Source organism: Hipposideros armiger, unplaced genomic scaffold (genome assembly GCF_001890085.2).
Source record: "Hipposideros armiger isolate ML-2016 unplaced genomic scaffold, ASM189008v1 scaffold_108, whole genome shotgun sequence".
NCBI lineage: Eukaryota > Metazoa > Chordata > Mammalia > Chiroptera > Hipposideridae > Hipposideros > Hipposideros armiger.
In genome coordinates, this window is record NW_017731458.1 from 1,528,359 (window position 1) to 1,548,685 (window position 20,327).

At 34.3% G+C, this 20,327-nt stretch overlaps 1 protein-coding gene across 2 annotated transcripts in view; it reads right to left on the reverse strand.

Moving 5' to 3' along the window:
* The window catches only part of SUZ12 (SUZ12 polycomb repressive complex 2 subunit), a 40,501-nt gene that overhangs the window by 10,965 nt on the left and 9,209 nt on the right, over positions 1-20,327 (reverse strand). For both annotated transcript variants that reach the window (XM_019647103.1, XM_019647104.1), the window contains 5 exons: positions 13,045-13,094; positions 8,894-8,979; positions 7,066-7,297; positions 5,719-5,812; positions 1,359-1,464 (listed from right to left, as the gene is read on the reverse strand). In XM_019647103.1, the coding sequence (XP_019502648.1) occupies positions 1,359-1,464; positions 5,719-5,812; positions 7,066-7,297; positions 8,894-8,979; positions 13,045-13,094 (568 nt within the window). The remainder of the gene's footprint in view (positions 1-1,358; positions 1,465-5,718; positions 5,813-7,065; positions 7,298-8,893; positions 8,980-13,044; positions 13,095-20,327) is intronic.

A 20,327-nucleotide genomic window follows, 5' to 3' on the forward strand; every position in this document is an offset into this window, starting at 1 on the left:
ACTGATCTGCCTCGCCCGGGAAGAGCGCGATGATGGTGCCAACTTGGGCCAGTGAAGCAACGTCCTCCACAACTAGACTGTAGAACAAAAACGACACAACTTGTCTGTTCCCCTTCCCCAATTCCCCAGCACTGTTCCCATCCCCCCAATTCCGCAATAAAAATCTTAAAAAAAAAGAAAAAAGAAAAACAGAAAAATACGTCATGACTTTCATTATGACTCAATAGATTGCTTATCTTTATCTAATTGATTTGTAAAACTATGTATTAATAAATTAGCCTTTTGTATGTTACAAATATTTTCCCTAGTCTATCATTTGTTTTTAAATTTAGATTTTAGCAGTATAGAAATTATTCACTTTATTCATTTTTTATTTAATGCTTTCTTGCTATTCTATCATACTTAGAATGGCTTTCCTCATAGCAAGATTATATTAATACTCATTTTTTTCTGTAGTTCTATATTGTTAATTTTTACATTTGCATTTATGAGCCTCCTGAAATTTATTAGATCTAAGTTTATTTCCAGATGACTAGAGACCAATTTCGTCACAATTAACTAACAGTCATTCTTTCTTTCCTACACCTATCTAACACCTATTTTACCATGACTAAATTCCAAATGTATGAAACTATTTCAGGATGTGTCAGTGATATGCTTGTCTATTCCTATGTATACACCATGCAATTTAAGTTCTTTGCATAATTTTCCTTAGTATTATTACATATTTTTCTAGGTTAACTTGAAACTAATTTTAAGGCTTAAAAAAATCCTTTTAGGTTTTTGCTTGTGGTAGTACACTGACCTAATATATATTTAGAAATGATGTTATTCTGTTGAGTCTGCCTATTCAAGAAATGTATGTATGCCTTTTTGTTCTTTTAAGTCTCTTAGAAGTTATTTTAAGTGTGCTTCATTTCATGTAAGTTCTGCAGATTTCTTTATAAATTTATTACTAGTCATATTATCTGCTGTTACTATGAATGGGATTTAAAATAGCAGTTAATATTTATTGAGCACTTATTTTATGCCAGGCACAATGCTAAAAACATATTTCATTAATTATTTCATTTAAGCCATTAATTCTATGCCTCATTTTACAGATGAGAAAACTGAGACACAAAGCTTAAGTAATTTGCCAGATGCCCCATAGCTAGGAGTGGAGATCTGAACCTGCTCTGGCTCCAAGGACGATGCCTTCCACTGAATACTGTGACCAGATAATTTTAGTTGTGTTTTTCAAAGTATAAAAACAAAGGACTCTACTTCCAACATGAAATTGCATTTGGGGACGAAAACATCAATCAAAAATGGGAGTTCATAACTAAAATGTGCTCAGCCTTCTAAGCGGTCCATACCTTCCCATCAAGAATAGTCTCCCATGTTGCTCTTTTCTTGCTTATCGGACATTCTTCCATTTCCTGCATGGCTACTTCATACTCCCCATCTAAAAGCTGTAAGCGCCTGTTAGACAAACACATACACTTTAAAGTAACCTATATATATTATAAGTACACAAATTCTACATCTTTAGATTTATACTAAAAAGCATTAAATTTATAAACTAGCTTATATATCAAAAAAATTTTTAAAGACACCTACACTCCATTCTTGACAAAAGCAATTTTAATTACTTGCACTTATAACTATTATTACTAGAAAATTACTTCATTAATGTAGTTACTCTGATATAACTTTAAACATTTGAAGTACAATATCCCTAAGATCTCAAAACTTAGTAAGTTTTAAACATTAAGTATAAAGCATGTGTGCAGGCTTTATACTTTTAAAAATGTGTTAACAACAGTGTTACAATACTTGCCTTATGGAACCATTAAGAATTATGCCTCTGTTAAACTATTGTAAATATTTGAACTAGAATTCTTGACTTTTATACTTGACCAGTAATCTAATTTATGATTGTAATGATGACTCTATAAGATTCTGGGGGCACCTGGCACATATAGGTGCTCAATAAACATTTCATGGATGAATAAATAACAGTTGAATCAAAGAATCAAATTATACACTTATCTGCAGTATAGTTTTTTGTGTTTTTTTTAGCTGAGTCATCCTGCTACCTGTTGGCAGCTCAGCGGCTGCTCAGCTCGGGCTGGACTCGAACCGCTGTTGCTCAGAGCTCAAACTCTTGAGCGAGCTCTTAACCAACTGAGCCACTCGGCCGGCCCTGCAGTATAGTTTTAATATGTATGTACATATATGTGTGCGCATATAATTTTTTCCATACTTTTAAACACTGGTAACACTACTACCCTAGACACCATTCTTCAACCATGCTCAATAATTGTATTACCAAGAATTTGGCTTCTCTTCATCAATTCTGTTAGGTGACAATAGCTAACATTTATTGAGTGCTTACAATGTGCCAGGCACTATTTTAAAGATTTGCACAGTTCATTTAATCTTCCCAATAGCTCTGTGAAGGAGTTGCTATTACTCTAGTTTTTCAAAAGAGAAAAATGAAGCACAAAGAGGTTAAGTAACTTGCCTAAAGATGATAGAGTAATTAACCAGAGCTAGCAACTGAATCCAGGTAGTCTGTCTCCAAAGATTCTTAACATCAAATGATTTTGAGACTTAGGTATTTTTGTCTTTATGCTATGTTAACTGAATTCATTTGACTTCAATAGTATATCGCAAAGCTATTCAACTTAATATTTCCAAAAGCTGATTTTATTCTTTATTTGAATAGGTAATACATTCATACACTTCTAAACTGAAAAGGAGCTTCCCTCATGCATTTACATGGCTACATAATATTCTATTATATGACTGCACATTTGATAGGTTCAATCCAATTTACTCTCCTACCTGTAATGTATGAGGAAGCCCTTTTTCCTCACAGCCTCATCAATAGTGCTTTATCAAGTTTTTTGATCTCAGCTAAACCGGTAAGTGAAAAAAATGGCATCTCAGTGTACTTTTATAGTCAGATGTCTTACCTATGAATTATTTAAGAACCGTATTTTTTTGGTACACATTTTTATTGTATTTTGCTCATCTACTGGGCTGAGGTGTTTTTGTACTTAGTATGATTTTTTTCATACTAAAGAAACAAGATAGCTATCTGTAAGTTTATTTTTCCCAACTTGTCATTTTTATTTTGGTTTATGATGGGTTTTATTTTTTTGTTTTCATAAGTAGTTTTTTATTTTGCTTAATATTTCACACTTTTTCTATATGGCTTTTGAATTTTGATTATTCTTTAAGGAGACTTTAATTTCTGTGAGATTATAAAAAGAATTCTTACATGTCTAACTCCCTAAACCTTGGCTTTCAAATACGTTTTCGCCACTAAAAGGAAACAAGACTCCTTTAAGAAACGGCCAATTCCAGAGCAGAGGTAAGAAAAAAATGTAAGCCTGGAATACTTGACAATCCCAGAAAAAAAGGAAAAACAAAATAATAAGTACGGAAAAGGACACAGGAGCCTGCTTAGAGGGGCTCCTCCTGACCAAATTGGGGACATCTGAGCAGTAAACTTAGTAACTGCATAAACTGATTAAAACAGATTGAATTAAAATGGAATCTGTTAATCCATACTGTTTTTTTGTTGTTGTTGTTAAGGGAAGGAATGCTCTTCTTTACAGAAAACTGCCAATAAAAGTGGAAGAAATGACAGAAAGTAACCAACTGGCAGCTGACATAGGAATAATTTATTCAAGCAAGAATCATCAATGAATGCTAAACTACTAGATAAAAGGCTGCTGGGAGAAAAAGGACATTTACCCAGTTTCATGTATTACCACAGAGATTATACATTAATTAATTAAAGGGAAAATGTAGTGTTACAATAGAGAAATATGGTAAATACCACCTTAATCAAGTGATCAAACCTAATATTGTGTGTTTGTGATGTGCACAAAGAACATGTCACCATGTAGTGTTCCTGCCCAAAATGTTTAACCTGATGTATTCATTAAGGAACCAACCACAAAAATCCAAACTGAGAGACATATTGCAGAACTACAGGAGACTGAATAGAGACGGCAACTGACAAGTACTATAGATGAGATCAGTCCACAACTGGGGGGAAGGGGAAACAGCTTTAGAGCATTATTGGGGTCATTTGGGGAGACAGTATTGTATTGGGTTGTCGGAAAAGTCATGACGCATTTTTGCAATGAAAAACATAGAAAAAATACGTCATGACTTTTCCGCCAACCCAATATTTGTTATGTTAAATTTCCTTAATATGATTAGTATATTGTAGTTACACAGGGAAATGTTCTTAGGAGATACACCCTGAAGTGTTTAAGAGAAATGAAATAGAGTGTCACAATCTAACTTTCAAATGGTTCACCATAAAAAACAAAATACACACTTACAAATAAAGCAAATGTGCTAAAATGTTAACTACTGATGAATCTAAGTGAAGGGTATATGGGTGTTATTTACTTGTATTATTCTTTCAATAGGTTTGGAAATTTTCAAAAGAAGTTTGGGGAAAATTCTCCACCATGTTTTTTTTCTTGGTACATTTTATCATTAAATAAAAAGCAGTATTTTATATGTACAAGGAATATATTTATATGTAATATATATGTAATGAATTTTAAAACCACAATGTACGTCCCCATGCTGCCTAAAATATTTATCAACACTGATGAAACCCACTCTGCCACATTCTAATTGCTTCTCCCACAGACATAATCACTGTCTCCTAGTACATTTGTTTCTGTTGTTTTCCATTTAAATCTTTGATCCACAGATTTCTGAAAGACACTATATTGGTTCTGCCAGTGGTAATATTAAATGACATTAAGTTATACATTCTAAGGTAATGTGGCAGCCAAAATCTATGTTCCTAATCATGTTTGCCTTCCTATAAAAGCCTTGTAACTTTCTTTACTTGGTGGCTAATAAGTGATTATATTAAAGCAACAATCCAGTACTTTTTAAACAGTACAAGGAATATACTAGTTGCTTTTCTTGGCTCTTTCACCTACACCTGACAGTGAGCTCTGTTAACCAACAGTGAGTAGCCTGGGACAAGAACTCCTGGCATGTTATAGGTTTCACCTCCCATGTTGTCAAAAAGAATGCTGCATTTGCTTCCTAGATCTCTTCTACTGGCACTAAGATGCTTCATTCCCAAATGAAAACTGCCAAGGTTATAAATCCAAGTGTTCTTTGCTACCCTGGGCCAAATGCACAGAGCCATACAATGATTACATATAATTTTCTTCCTTAATTTTAGTAAATACGAAATCTCAAGATTTGCACAGGGCCCACTTCATTCAGGTCTCTGCTCAAATATTACCTTCTCAGAGGTTTTCCTCTATAAAACCACCATTCTTTTTCTTCACAGCACTCACCACTAAGGATATCACTTGATATAATGGGGGTGGGGGAGGGGGGGTCCTCCACTACAAGTTAAGCTCTGCGAAAGCTGGATTTTATTCCCTTCTTACTGCCTAGAACAGTGTCCAATAAACAGTAGACACTCAGAAAATAATTGTCGAACAAACAATCTTAACTGAGCCATTCAAATAGTTCCTCCTCTATGTTTATTGCTTTCTATGTGATAGAGAAAAACTCAGTAATTACAAATTTGTTTTTTCAACATAAGAATAAAGAATAATTTTTCAGTCATAAGAATAAAGAGAAACAAAGAAATAATATCATCACTATATTCTGCTTCAGAATAAAACCATATCTAAAACATTATGGGAGCCTTGATTGTCCCAACATTACCTGTTTTTATCAAATACTGTCATTTGTGCAACAAATGTCTTTTCCCCATCTTCGCGATTTCGTTTTCTTCTAGCTGGAAGTTCTTCATTGACATCTGAATTTGACAAACATTTCTCATGAATCAAATATTCAAGCAAAAATGTCATATTTATGATAGATGGTCCCATATTACATTTATCCCAAATGAGGTACAAATTACACTTACGTTGCAATGTACTATCCAGACTTACACTCATAAATTTTGTTTTTACAAGTATGTCCTTACTTTTTGACATTCATTGACATTAACCCCACATTTGTGTAAATGTTATTTTCTGTTCAGAATGATCCTCCTCATTCATGGCTACTATTCAAGAACTTCAAAGATTATTTCTTCCAAGGTGCTTCTCCACTGAACTTCACATTTACCTGTTATGTGACTCCTTATTTTGCTGCAAATACAATGGACCCTTGAACAACATAGGTTTGAATTACGCAGGTCCACTTATTAACAACCCCACACAGTTCAAACCTGTGTTGGTCAAGGATCAACTGTATTTATTTTATGTCTGTCTCCATGCTCTAGGTTGTGAGCCTTTGGAGGCTAGGACTGGATGTTTTAGTCATCTTTGTATCCCCAGCACCTGTAGGTTGGTTAAATGATTACCTCAAAGGTAGATTCAGAACTACTGGGATAGGTAGGTGATAACCAAGTGTAATAAAATATTAATCGTAATCTAAGTGGGGAAGATATAGTTATTCACTATAAAATTCTTTTGCCTGTTGTGTACGTATGAAATTTTCCACAATAAAATGTTGGGGGTAGGGCTGGCCAAGTGGTTCAGTTGGTTAAGAGCTCACTCAGGAGTTTGAGCTCTGAGCAACAGCGGTTCAATTCCCAGCCCAAGCTGAGCTGCCGCTGAGCTGCCAACAGGTGGCAGAATGGATTTATTGTTTAATGAGACTTATTTGAAATACCCGTCTTTTCCATCCAGTATTCAATTTATTTTTTTACTACATGAAATATGTTTCATCATGAACTAATGAGAACTTTACAAATTAAATACCTAGTACAGCACAACAGTCAACAGTCTAAGAGCCTGGGCAACCTACCAAAAAATTATCTCATTAGACTATCAGAGATTTGCAAATCAAGGCCATGCTATTAGAACACATGCAAATTATTTCTAGTTCTGCACCATTTTCTTCCTTGGAATGTCAAAGTCTTAAATAAATTATTGTAATAACTCAAAAAGAAATACTTATTATAAAATTATGAATATGTGACAATATACTGGTTCAGTCACTTTCACTGACCACCTTAATCTCAATGACAAAATCTAGTAAAATTATTAAAATAAAAATTACCAATATTTTCATTGGTTTCTCCATTAATCATTCCATTAAACTCTCTTCTTCCCGGACGAGTCACTCTAAATAGCAATGAGTAAGACTTCACCATATGGCTGTTACTAGGTTCAAATTCATTACTGGAAACTGCAAGGGATGGGAAATTTCCAGGTTTTGTTTGATTGAGGTCAGGATTCAAAGGCACCTGCTTTTTACCTGTAGGAACTTGCCTTATTGGACAACTTACATCCTGTAAAAGTAGAGATTATTAAATTATATTTATTTAGACATATGCAATAAGAATTACAATAAAACTTGTAATCACAGCTACAGGAAACAGTGCATAGGCCGTGATTACCAAATAGCATGCTAAAATTCTGAAGACTGTAATGAAGCAAAAAGAAAACTTGGAATAACTATATTCCAAATATTAACACAAATGATGATTTCTCTAATAAATTGAAAATGATATATCCAATATTTAACTGATGGTCATCGGAGTTTTAAATTAGAAATATGAAATTAAAACTATGCTTAAAATGTTAAACTCATGTAAACTGATCCTTCTCCTTAAATTTTCTATTTTAACAAGATAATTGATGGGACCAATAGAAATGAAAAAAGATAATTACAATAACCCCACTGTCACCAACATTATGAAATAGTAAATTCATATATTTAAATGTTTAAAGAGGCAATATTAATCATCTTATGAGTAATGTTCTGTAATTATATAACTAGAGTTATGCCAAAAGAGCATAGTTGAAAAATTAGAAGATTCACAAGTCCTTCATAACAAGAAAATACAGTACATATTTTGTGCTAGCTTCTTTTTAAAATAAATATATGTTTATAATCTAAAAGAAATTCTATTCTACATGAGAGTATAAAATGAAAATGTAAGTGTCCCCCATGCCCCAGGTCTTACACTCCAGAGATGAGCAATAGTAGTAGTATATCCTTCCAAGAAAATGTTTACATCTATTATTTTTTTTGAAACACTAAAGGATATTATAGGTATAGTCACATATTTTTGCCTAAATAAACAATATACTTAAGAATTTTCACATTACTGCTTGTCACGTGGGTATGGGGGTTGGGTGGGTGTGGGAAATGATATTTCTTAACTTTAAGGTTTTTAATACATACTTACTCTACTGTTTCCTGTCACCATAGTCTACTCAATACCAATGCACTAGCACAGTTTTCAAGCCCCGTATCACCTTACCAAGATTTTGGAAGAACATCAGCAATAGGAACTTCATACAGGTCATTCCTACTCTTAAAATACCCAACAACTTGAGACTACTAAAAGTAAATCTGTTGGCTCTGGTGGGATGCCCAGGAAATTTAACCATCATAACACTTGTTTCTATGAGAAAATGATTTCATCTTATAATAAAAACTTGAAGCCATGTATTAACAACTTAATGGCTGATAATACTGGCAACAGAATTTCTTTGCCTGAGAGTAGTGTCACGAAAGATAATCCTTTTGGGAAAAACTCTCCCTTATCCATTACTTAAAATTTCATGGGTACAAGTAGCTAAAAAATAAGTTAAGAGACTGAAGTGGTAGGGAAGTAACTGAATTTATGTGTTAAGATGCTAAAAGATAGTGTTTTCCCTTCACTGTCAGACTCCTATAGGAGAAAGTTTTACACATATACCTATAGTCAGATTAGAAAAAAAACATGAAGATCTGGAAGGTTGGCAAAAGAATTATCAGTTTTACAATTCAGGCAACAACATATTCAAAAACTTTCAAGGTTTAAAAACACAGTATACATGCATGAAAACATTCAGTTTAAAAAATTACTTAATCTACCAATATCATTTTATGTTACCTTTCTTTTTTTGTGACAAACTTTCACAAGCAGGACTTCTAGGGTAACAGAATTTTGTTCATTTTCTGAATTTTGTGATGGCTTATCTAAATAGAAAAATAAATACTTAAGTGAATTTTTAAAAAGAATATAAATACAGTGCTCATTTTCCTAAGAAGCTTAGAAATTTCAAACAAAAAAGACATCCTATAATGAAGACTTCTCAGAATTTTATCCTTTCTTGTTTCCCAAAATCAGTTCCAAATACGTAGCACACTCTTCATAAACCTTTCACAAGAGAATTATAAGTACCTTCTTATATATTGTGATTTTATTTTGATTCAAATAATGGCTCAATTATTTTAATTAAAACTAAAAAAAATTACCAATTATTTCTATTATAAACACTTAACCATTATGATAAGAATGTAATAAACTGCATTTGTCTGTATTTATCAAAAGTATTTTCAGGGCCAGCCGAGTAGCGCATTGGTTAAGAGTTGGCTTGGGACACCAGCTCTGAGCAGCAGGGTCCCTGTTCGGATCCCATCTGCAGGCCAGTGATGCTGTGCCCTCTACAACTAAGATGGTGAACAACAGCTCAACCTGGAGCTGGGCTGTCGTGAGTCGCCGGTGACGGCAGAGGCTGCAGCACCTGCTGCAGTGGGCTGCTGTGAGCTACTGGAGTGGCTGGCAGCCAGCGTGAGCAGCCGGCAGCGGGCATGAGCTGCCATAAGCCACTGTGAGTGGCCGTCCAATGACCGGCGAGCGACTACCTCACCCGGAATGAGCGCAATGATAATACCAACAAGGACAGCAACTTGTCTGTTCTGGAGATTTCCCAATGCTGTTCCCCTCCCCCAATTCCCCAATAAAATCTTAAAAAAAAAAAAAGTATTTTCAGTTCAGGAGAGACAACCACATAAAAATAAACATTTTTAATTTTTTTCCTTTTACCAATATCTATTATTAAAAAATTACTTAAAGATACATTTAAACTAGTTACTATTATACACCTTTCACTTTGAATGCAGAGATTGTGAAACTAAAGAAAGATAGCTACCGTATTTGCCGGCGTATAAGACGACTGGGCGTATAAGACGACCCCCTAACATTTCCACTCAAAATACAGAGTTTGTTATATACTCGCCGTATAAGACTACCCCCTCTTCCGCACACCTTCCACACACCAAATAAAAGGTAAAACAATATCAGATTTGATTTGGCCCACTGAAGTGCAAACAAGCGTATTGTATTTTGTGTCACCACATAACCGTTTTGGCGATGTTGAGCCACCATGTCTGCTACATGTTTTTCGAGTTCTGGCCAGTGTGGGGTGCCTCTTCTTAATGCACACTTACCCCTTGGCATACTCTTTAATGCTTTCTCATTTGATTTCTAGTCCCGAACCATCTTTTCTGTTACTCCATATTGTCTTGCAGCAGCACAATTATTATTTTCCTTAGCAAAGTTTATAACTTCCAGTTTAAAATTTGCATCATACTTCTTTCCTTTGGCTGGTGCCATGATAGGGATGATAGGGGTTTGACTGGTCGACATTTTCTATGCTGTACTGTACAATGGTGCAGTATTGTGGTTGGCTGTTGGCTGTATACAAAGCCTGATTTGATTGGTCCCTGCTCCCTGTTTGCCCGCCCTGTCACTATAGCAGTCTGGTCCACCCTTGCATCAGCATCTCCCTAGGACCTCACTAGTGCGCAAGTGCGAGCTCTTCAACATTCTAACAGGCACCATGATAGCGCAAAATCGCGAATCTTCAATGCATATGTAAAGAAATATACGGTAACCTGAATTTACCACACTCGCAAAATCGCACACAGCCGAGCATACATACACCCAGCAGCGCTGCTGATGCCTGAACGGTATGTGGAATGAAGTGGGCGGGCATCGGGAGGCCACTATGGCACGGGGCAAGCACTATGGGCAGTCTATCTGAAGTGTACCTGCGTATAAGACGACCCCCCACTTGGAGGCATATTTTTCAGGGCCAAAAAACCGTCTTATACGCCGGCAAATACGGTATTTTTTGTCCTTTTCTCCAGAATATCTCTAAAGCCTATATGAGATAGCAAAAATTAAGGTATTATTTACTACCTAAAGGAATCTCTTGGTTTACAAAGTGTAGGTATTTAATTTTAAATAAGTCTATATTCTCTACATTAATTAACAAACACTTCTGCAAATTAAGGTTCCAAAATACTTCTCCATAACTTAATTATCTTGAAATTCCAAAGGCATTAATAGCTCAAAACTTTAAATATGTATTCACTCATCATTAAGTTTGAATAATATATAGAAGTACTATAAATGAATCCATAAACATATACAGAAATAAAATAATTTTTGTTCAGAGATTTTGGACAACACTTATTTCCACTTAAAAATTCTTCTTAAGCAGGGTGTATGCATAAAATGCATTTGAATTTAGTCTCTTTGAAAGTTATATCTAGGAAAACACTTTTTAATATAGCAAAAAATAATCCAATGTCTTCAACGCAGTAACAAAAACACTCTGAACAATAGTCACCATGAAAATAGTACCCTAATCTTTGTGTATTCATTCTAAGCAGTTTCAAGTAGTAATTGCTAAACAAGTCTTCATTTAAAAACAAAAGAAAAATAATCAGGTTTTAGAGATCTTGATGCTGGTTTTCTAAAAAATATTATTTCTTAAAAAAACAAAACCTACAACTATACCTTGAATACATAAGACAGGCAATACATCTGCTTCTTCCAAACTTCTACTAGTTTGATTATAGTAAGAAATTATTTTCTGGAAACATAAGTGTCAACAGTTTACTTTTTCATTTACTTCAGTAATATCAAGAAAAAATAAAAGCTGCAAGTGAATTCAAGCAATTTTTGAACTTTACATATTTCATCATGCAGATAGGAAAAAAGTTTAATCAAAATACTTTCCAATTAATTTCAATTATTAATTCAAGTAAAATTCAATTATTTAATAAATATTGTTCAATTAATATCCATTACTAATTTCAGTGATAGATAATTTGTTTTACATAAGTCCCTGAGAACAAAGGAGTAATGAATCTATCAAATTCAAATAAGCTTCTAAAGTATTACAGTCCATGTACTTTAGAAGTACCACAGAAAACCAGATAATGATGAATGACTAGAAATATGGACTCTATGAGATGATCATAAATGATTTAGAAAAAAGATTAAAATGCTACTCAAATTATTTCTATATAAAAAAATAGACCTGATCTAAGGCAAAACAAGAAGTAAAGTTACACTAGTTGCTAACAGAGATATGACTAGAGGTCAAATTTCTTACCAAAAAAGCCTGACTAATTTATCAAACTGTTCTAATATAACACTTTCATTATTAAACTGTGTTTCTTCCTAAATACCAACAATGACTAACTTGACATACTTTAAAAAAAAAAAGAAAATATTTTTCTGTTATTTTCTACTTATGATCTCTGGAAAGATGATAGTTCTGAGTTGGGTAGGATAATATTTTATAGATTTTTTTTTATAACAGTAATTATAGCCAAAAAAAGTATGGTTTAGAGAGAAGAGCTGGCATTTCCTCTAGATATTTAGAGCCAGATGAAATTAACATTTACCTTCAAGAATGATCAGAACACTAATTAACAGTTTCAATAATCTACTTAAAACATAAGTGGACAACAGGCAAGAAATAAGGAGACCAAGCTATGAACAAGATGTTACATATCAAGTCTTCCTACAATTTTTAAAAACTTTTAAAGCAGAGTTTCTTAAAATTTGTTCCTTAGACAACCTATTTCTAAGTTATCTTGGTGCTTTATTAAAATGCAGACTCCTAAGATCCACCAAAATGCTATTAGACCTAAGTCTTTGTAGGGTCCAGGTATATGTATTTTAAACAAAGCGTCAAAATGATTCTACAGACTAAAATTTTAAAACCACTACTTTTAATGAGTTGCAAGTTACATTCTGCACATCCCATCGCTGACCACATAGAACAATAACAGAAATCGCTGGAGAGGTCAACTAACAGGAAGTTTAATTAGCAGAATCAATATCTTTTTTTTCAACAAATATAATTTTATAAATTTACACACTAAAAATAATTTTTCTTTTTACATTCACAAAGATGTTTTGTTGTTAGAATGCCAAAATGTTTACTTTCAAGTACATACCATTTTTGTGGAAGAAACCAGTAAAGGTAAGCTGCAGATGAGCTGACAAGCTAAACAAAACAAATAAAACGTTTTATCACTTTAATGCTCTATAATAAAAATAGCCTAGACTTTAAAATGTAACATTGAGATCAAAGCTACTTTAGGTAACATAAATATTTGATTTTCTTATTATTAACTCTATTGAGCCTATGACTCCATGCTTTTCCTGTTAAGTATGACATCCAAAACAGTGTGTCTATACATTAAAAAAACAACAAACCACAACACAAAAATAAAAACATTAAAGAATGCAGGCAGATAAAAACTGACCAATGAATGAAAATAAGATAATTTACTGTGGTTTAGTGTTGTAACAATAAAACAGGGACAAGTTTCCCTTCCCGCCCCTCAAAAAAATTTTTGATAAGAGTAGCTGAATCCATAAAAAAGTGTTTGAATATTTTAAAGCTATGAAAATTCAACCTTCTAACAAATGATGCAGAACCATCACTTTCTATTTCAATCAGGGGTGAAATACACAATTACAAATCTGCTATAGATTTATTAATTTACTGTTTCGACATTTCATTTTCACTTTTAGTTTTAGAAGCAATGGAAAAGGAAAAGGAAGTATAAATTTTAGTGATCTTTTTTGTTTTGAAAGTATCTAGTAACATGGAAAAACTATTAAGATAGGATAGAATAAACAGAAACATCAACAGGCTTTTGTAGTACATTTAAACTGCAAAAGAGAGCAATCTCTTTGTTGATCAGGAGCCATTCATAGCTTTCCAGAACATAGTTTCTGTTGTATGATAGACACCAGATTATAGAGGGCTATAGAGAACAGATGTTGGGGAAAGGGAAGCAGTACTGATCCCTTACTCAAGAAATTTACTAGTGTAAAGAATGAAAGTAAATAAAGGGCAATAAGGATCCATATGGGTATATTTTTGTTTTTTTTTTAAAAATGGCAACAATTTAAAATAGCATTCTTATAATCAGAGGGGAAGAGTTATATAAAGACACTGAGGCAAGTATTAAGGAGAAGGAATGATTGGAAATGAGGATATATTATAAAGAGGTTAGCCTTTTAAACTTTGCCCAGGGCTCCTCTTTTTCTTAGAGAAGAGGTGAGTAAGATATTTCAACATAAGATGTGAGGATGCCTCTATGTTCTCAAGTGAGGTAAACCATGCAAGTTTGCTAAAAAACTATAAAACGGGGGCCTCAAAGGGCATTTTTAGAACAGTACTAAGAAAAGTATGCTAGGATATCATTAGAGGACAAAATGACTATGGAAGAGTAGAGATCTAAGGGTCCAAGCAGAGTCAGAAAGCATACATATGAGGGAAAAACTAAGAATAACAACTACAACTTAAGTATAACAAAATTAAAATGGTATACAATGGGATTCTTGAAAACAGGTAATTCATGTGTATTACTCACTTTCTGAAATAAATCAGATACATTTTAAAAGCACATCGCGAGTGGGGAAGAGGAGGGTTGACCATAAAAGAGGCATGAGGGAATTTTTAAGGTTCTTCATCTTGACTGCAATGGTTGTTACTTGACTATGCATTTCTCAAAACTCTGAATTAAATACCAAAAAGAGTGAATTTTACCGAATACAATTCATACCTCAAAAAAAAAAAAAATTAAGGGGGTTGACTGTAAAGAAGCCCAAAGGAATTTTTCAAGGCAATGGAAATGTTAAAGTGTACATATACATTTGTCAAAACTCAAACTATTGGGTTGTTGGAAAAGTCATGATGTATTTTTTCTGTTTTCCGTTACAAAATGCATCATAATTTTTCCAACAACCCAATATATACTTAAGATGAATGCATTTTATTGAATTTTAATTATATCCGAAGTTGATTTTTTTAAAAGTATATCTGCCATTTACAAAATCTACATGCCATTTTACTAAAAGATAGCTAGCATTTTCCTATAAAATCAGTTCCATAAATGTCACCTTACAAAGCAGAATTAGCAAAACTCCAAAACATCACTGAAAGACAAGAGTAATCTATAATTTCCACGTTAGAAGATAATGCATTTGTCACAACCAAGCTATCCCATTCTTAGTTGCTTCAGTTAAACCTATACACTAAGGCCAGGTTAATTTTCTTAAAAACAACATTTTGTATGTATCATCCCTTTCTCCAAATTTTCTAATGGATCCCCAAATGCCTAATCTTTTGTCTAACTGCTGTCTATAATATGGCTCCCATTTCTTTTTAGCTCTACTAAAGCCTATATAGGAAAATAGATTTGAATGATAAAATAGACAGAAAATCAAAGTTTGAATTCTGGTTCCAGTTATTAGATGTGACCTGATATCTATAAAATGAGAAAATGACCTCTCGGGATTGTAAGGCTTGCATAAAACCCATCAAGTACCCTCGTCTACAAAAAATCATTCCCAACCATCCCAGAACTTAATGATTAGAGCTCAATTTCTTTTATAAGCACTTGTATTTACCATTTTTTGTCACTATTTTTTCACATAGGTTCTCTTTAACAATTATTTTATTATACTGGTGTCCCTAAGCACCTAGCAGTGTCTTATAGAAAGGCACTCAACAAATGCTTTCCATAAGGATAATAATGTCCCCCTCAAGTAATGAGATTTTTAAAGTCAGGTAGTACTTACAGTATTATTTACATTGTTTTTATAGGAAATGTGGTTCTAACTTCTAACTTTGCAATGCCAGTCACATCTTGCATTGATCTACCCCAGAAAATATTTTAGTGTTACTCAAAATGTGGTCTGCAAACTGAGTTCATTGGGAAAACTTATTCTACAAGGTAAGAAAATGGAGAACAAGGCTTTACCAAAAGATTTGAAATTAAAAACAAACACAAAGGTCCTTTACCACAGAAGGTATGAAACAGTTTTAAATGGTATATTATAAGTTAAATCAGATAGCAAGCACATTCAGCCATGATTATAACATTGTTTCTTTGAGAAGAAATTCCAAATTTCAATGAACCAACTTAAAAAACTCTGGGAATGTAATTTGCTATGCACATTTTCTCCTCCTCCTCCCCCCCAAAAGTAAACATTCTGATATGTACCTAGAATACAATGTAACAATGAGGCCTAGTAGATCCCTTCCACAGGTGCTTTCATCCTAGGAAAAAGGCCAGTTTTCTTCCCCTTCTTGATTTACCCTCTTCCCTCTTGTGGCTACTGTATCCACATCTTAACTGGTTAAGCTGGATCAGAAGAAGGGAAGGAAAAGAAACATGTAGGATTGGTCAGGCCTATTTGGTTTTTGGCTGCACAGGATCTAGCTTACATGATCAGTATATCACATAAGGATTTGGTTCATCTTTGTGATGGATTCCTATCAGTATCTTCTCAGGAAGCAAGCAATGTGGCAATAGGAAACTACAATAGATGGGGAATTTGAAATTCTAGGATAAGATTCCAAGCACAAACATCTGACAATTCTAAAGCAGTCTGTAGAAAAAGGTTAAGTAAATTTAAATTCATAAGGGATTAAGATTTTGAGATGAGATTCATGTAGGAAACTCAAATTTGAACAATAGTCAGATTCCACAGAAGGACCAAAGTTTTTATGCTGGAAAAAGACCAAAGTTAGTACCTCTAGTCTGAACACATTAATCTGATAGTGGCAGGTATAAGGCTTGATTTCTAGGGTCAAGACTGTATTACCTCAAAACAGGACAAGTTTTATAAGCTATCTGGCTTCTACATTGTTAGATGTTAGTTAGCCAACTTTTCTTATACATTTAATGCTATGATGTTTAAAGCTGAGGAACTGGTGACTACACCAAGCCCATTATTCTGGAATTTGGTGTCTCTTTTGAGGTTCAGACACAAGGATGGGAACCCTTTGTAGTGAGAAGACAAAAGTTAAATGAAGGGAGGGGATCCATTACATATAAATGAATCACCTTGCAGAAGTATTGTAGCCAAAACATACAGGAATTATTGTCAACCCCAAGATTATACAAGGAACATTTTACAAATTTGTTTTTAAACACTTAGATTTTAAGAAATCAGGTATGCTTAGAGATGACTGATAAGACACCTTCAGGAGTAAGTATGTAAAAAGAAATTTATGGCCCAGGTTCTGAAAAAGGAACAACTAAAACTCAAGCATGAAAAGATGCTAATTTGAAAACAACTTTAAAATATACAGTCAAGATAGGATTGTTAAAAAGAGGAAGGAAAACATCGGATCTTATTAATGGTAGAAAAAAACATATAATCAACTTAAGCTGACTGAAGTTTTTAAAATGCAGCTAAATCTACAAAAGAGAAGGGTAGGGAAGTGCCATTAACGTGATATATTTATTTAAAATAATTTATGGCTTTCTTAGAATAAAGACCAACATCCTTAAATAGCCTACAAGGCTCTGCATTATCTGGCCAAGGCCATCTGCTCTAGCCTCATCTAATGCCACTCTCCCTGTCAGCTATTCTGGCCTCAAATGACATATGCGTAATATTCCCTTTATCTACAATCAGCTATCTACTCACCCTCTTGTCCCATTTTACTCTTATATTATCTTTCAAATCTTAGTTCATTTCTTCAGGGAAGCCCTCCCTGACCATCACTATTTCCAAATCCAGTATCTCAAACAAGACCTGGTTCTCCTGCTTTATACACTCATCATTTCCCTATACTTTCCTTTCCCAGCACTTATTTTATAATTATACTTATTATACAATTATGTCTTTTCCCTCTAAATGCCAATAAGCTCCAAAAAGGCTGGGTCTTCATCTGTTTTGCTCACCATTATATCTCCTAGGACTTAGTATAGTGTCTGGGACATGGTCCACTACGTAAATGGGAAACCCAGAAAAAATGTATCAGGGCCTTGTTACAGTACAAAAAGATGGTTTAAAAAAGAAGATTATTAATTCAAAAGCTTAGGTTGCAGTAAGTGATGAACGGCACCTTACCTTATTAACCTCCTAAAAACACAGGTTTGAAAACATCCCTAGTAAAAGTTTTGGTTCAGGTATCTTTTGAGGGGATTTCATCAGCAATGAAAGATGATTAAGGGGGAGGGGAGACATTCTGCTTCTCATTTGGCCTCAGGAAATACTTTTGAAAGCAACTCCAATTTGGAAATCTTTTCATGCCGACCTTTCAGTTAATGGAGATTAATTCAGAAGTGAGGAGATATGACTAGTAATTCCAAAATTGATAGGATTAATAGCATAAGACACCCCTGGGATCCTGCTAGGATAGAAAAATACAGAAAGACCAGAGATTTATTTCAATAAAGCCATAGTGCTTGGTCAAAACCCAAAATAAATTCTAAACCCACAATAAACTGGAGAGCCAAAAATAAGAGCTGGAGAGAATAGAATATAAGGTATTATATCAGACATTCTAAAAAGAAAATAAAGGTATTTTAAATATGCATAATCACACCAAAAAGGCAAGAAGAAACATCAGAAAAAAACTTGGCGACTTAAGAGGAGAGACCACTATGATCTAAAATTTGCTCATTGCTGTGGAATTTTCAGAAGCTATTCTTCTAGAAAAGAAACAATCTTCATGACGGTAGGCTTTTTTACTGAGTTTTAAGTTTACAAATGACAATTCTGATCTATTGTTATGAACTGACCGATACCTTAAAAAAGTGAAAACCATGAAACATCTCATGTTTTTCTTTTTTCTATCAGCTCCTTCCCAATAAGTTTCTGCCATTACCTATGACTAGCAAGACAACTGTATATCTAGAATATAAACTACATAAAAAATTCTGGAACACCAATTTAATTTTGCACAGACAATGCTGAGATTATGGTCTGGTTTATAAGTCACTACAAATGTCATAAATAGGTCAGGCATTTGACTATTCTAACTTTGGGGCTGTAGTTCTATGGTATTTTTGTGTATCTTGATATTTCCCTGGAACATTGGAGCATGAAATACACTGGGTTTGGGAGTGGAGCTATTTATTGTAACTTTGGAAGTGCTAAAAAACATGAATTCTAGTAGAAGACTCCCAGGCTATACAGCTGTTGAACAGATCCAGGGTCCGATTAAACTGAACAAGATTTCTACATCTGAGATGGTACAGAATAATATAGATGAAAGAGAGATACTTTGTTGTCTATGATTTAAGAGTTTAACATCTACTAATTAATGCCATGGAACAACAAAAAATTATTTAGTTCTCTTGTAAGAAAATTTGACCAAAGGTTTTACAAGCAAAGTTGTTTGTTTTTTTTCAGCTGAGCCATACTGCCACCTGTTAGCAGCTCAGCGGCAGCTCAACTCGGGCCGTGAATCAAACCAGGGACCTTGTTGCTCAGAGCTCAAACTCTTGAGCGAGCTCTTAACCAACTGAGCCACTCGGTTGGCCCTACAAACAAAGTTTTATAAGTGCTTGCATTACATATTGGTGTCTAAGAAACGTCTTATAATCCTATGTGATAAGTTTAGTAGAATAATAGGATTATGCTTACGTAATTTGAGATGAGAAATACACTGAAGTCCTTTAATAATGTAAGGCCTTGTGGGGTAAACTTAAAATGAAGCAATTTCCCAATTCATTTTAGTGACTCTGGGAGCAACGCTCAGATATTCATAAAAATCTTTTTTTGGGCAAAGTGGGGGGTTTGAAGCACCTAGCACAGTAACTCAATACCTCAATACCTCCCGGGCCTAAAGTGCCTTGTTGGGTATTAAAGCATAGTCAGCTCTAACACAGTTAGGTTAAAAAAAAAATCTTAGGTGGTTGAAATGGCCAACTCACTAGTCCCAGCTGGATCGTAAAGACTGAAAAAGTTGTTTTTCAAAATTACAAGCAGAAATTCTATGCAAACCTCTGATGTTTCTGAGTTGGTTGACAACACCCATTACAGTGCTGGCTTAGCTGTTGAAGCCATTGGGTCAAAAGGAACAAAATTACTGGGGGGATGATTATTCAGAGAGAACTGACCAGTATATTTATTCCACCTCCCTCACAACACACACGCTAAGGGAAGCTCTGTAATACTTATCAAAACCATGTCACAAAGAGACAGTAGTAGGGTTTAGCAGTAATGCAGAACCTTGATAGAAAAGATGAAGACAAGGGTTAAGTTTTCTTCTTTCTGGTTCACTCTTCCTTCTCACATGAACCCTGAAAAACCTGGAGGGCAAACTATTAAAGCTTTTAGGAGGGGCCGGCCGAGTGGTGCCCGTTGGTTAAGAGCTGGCTTGGGGGCCGGCCGAGTGGCGCGATGGTTAAGAACTCGCTTGGGATGCCAGAGGGCCCCGGTTCGGATCCCACATATGAGGGCCAGTGACACTGCCCTC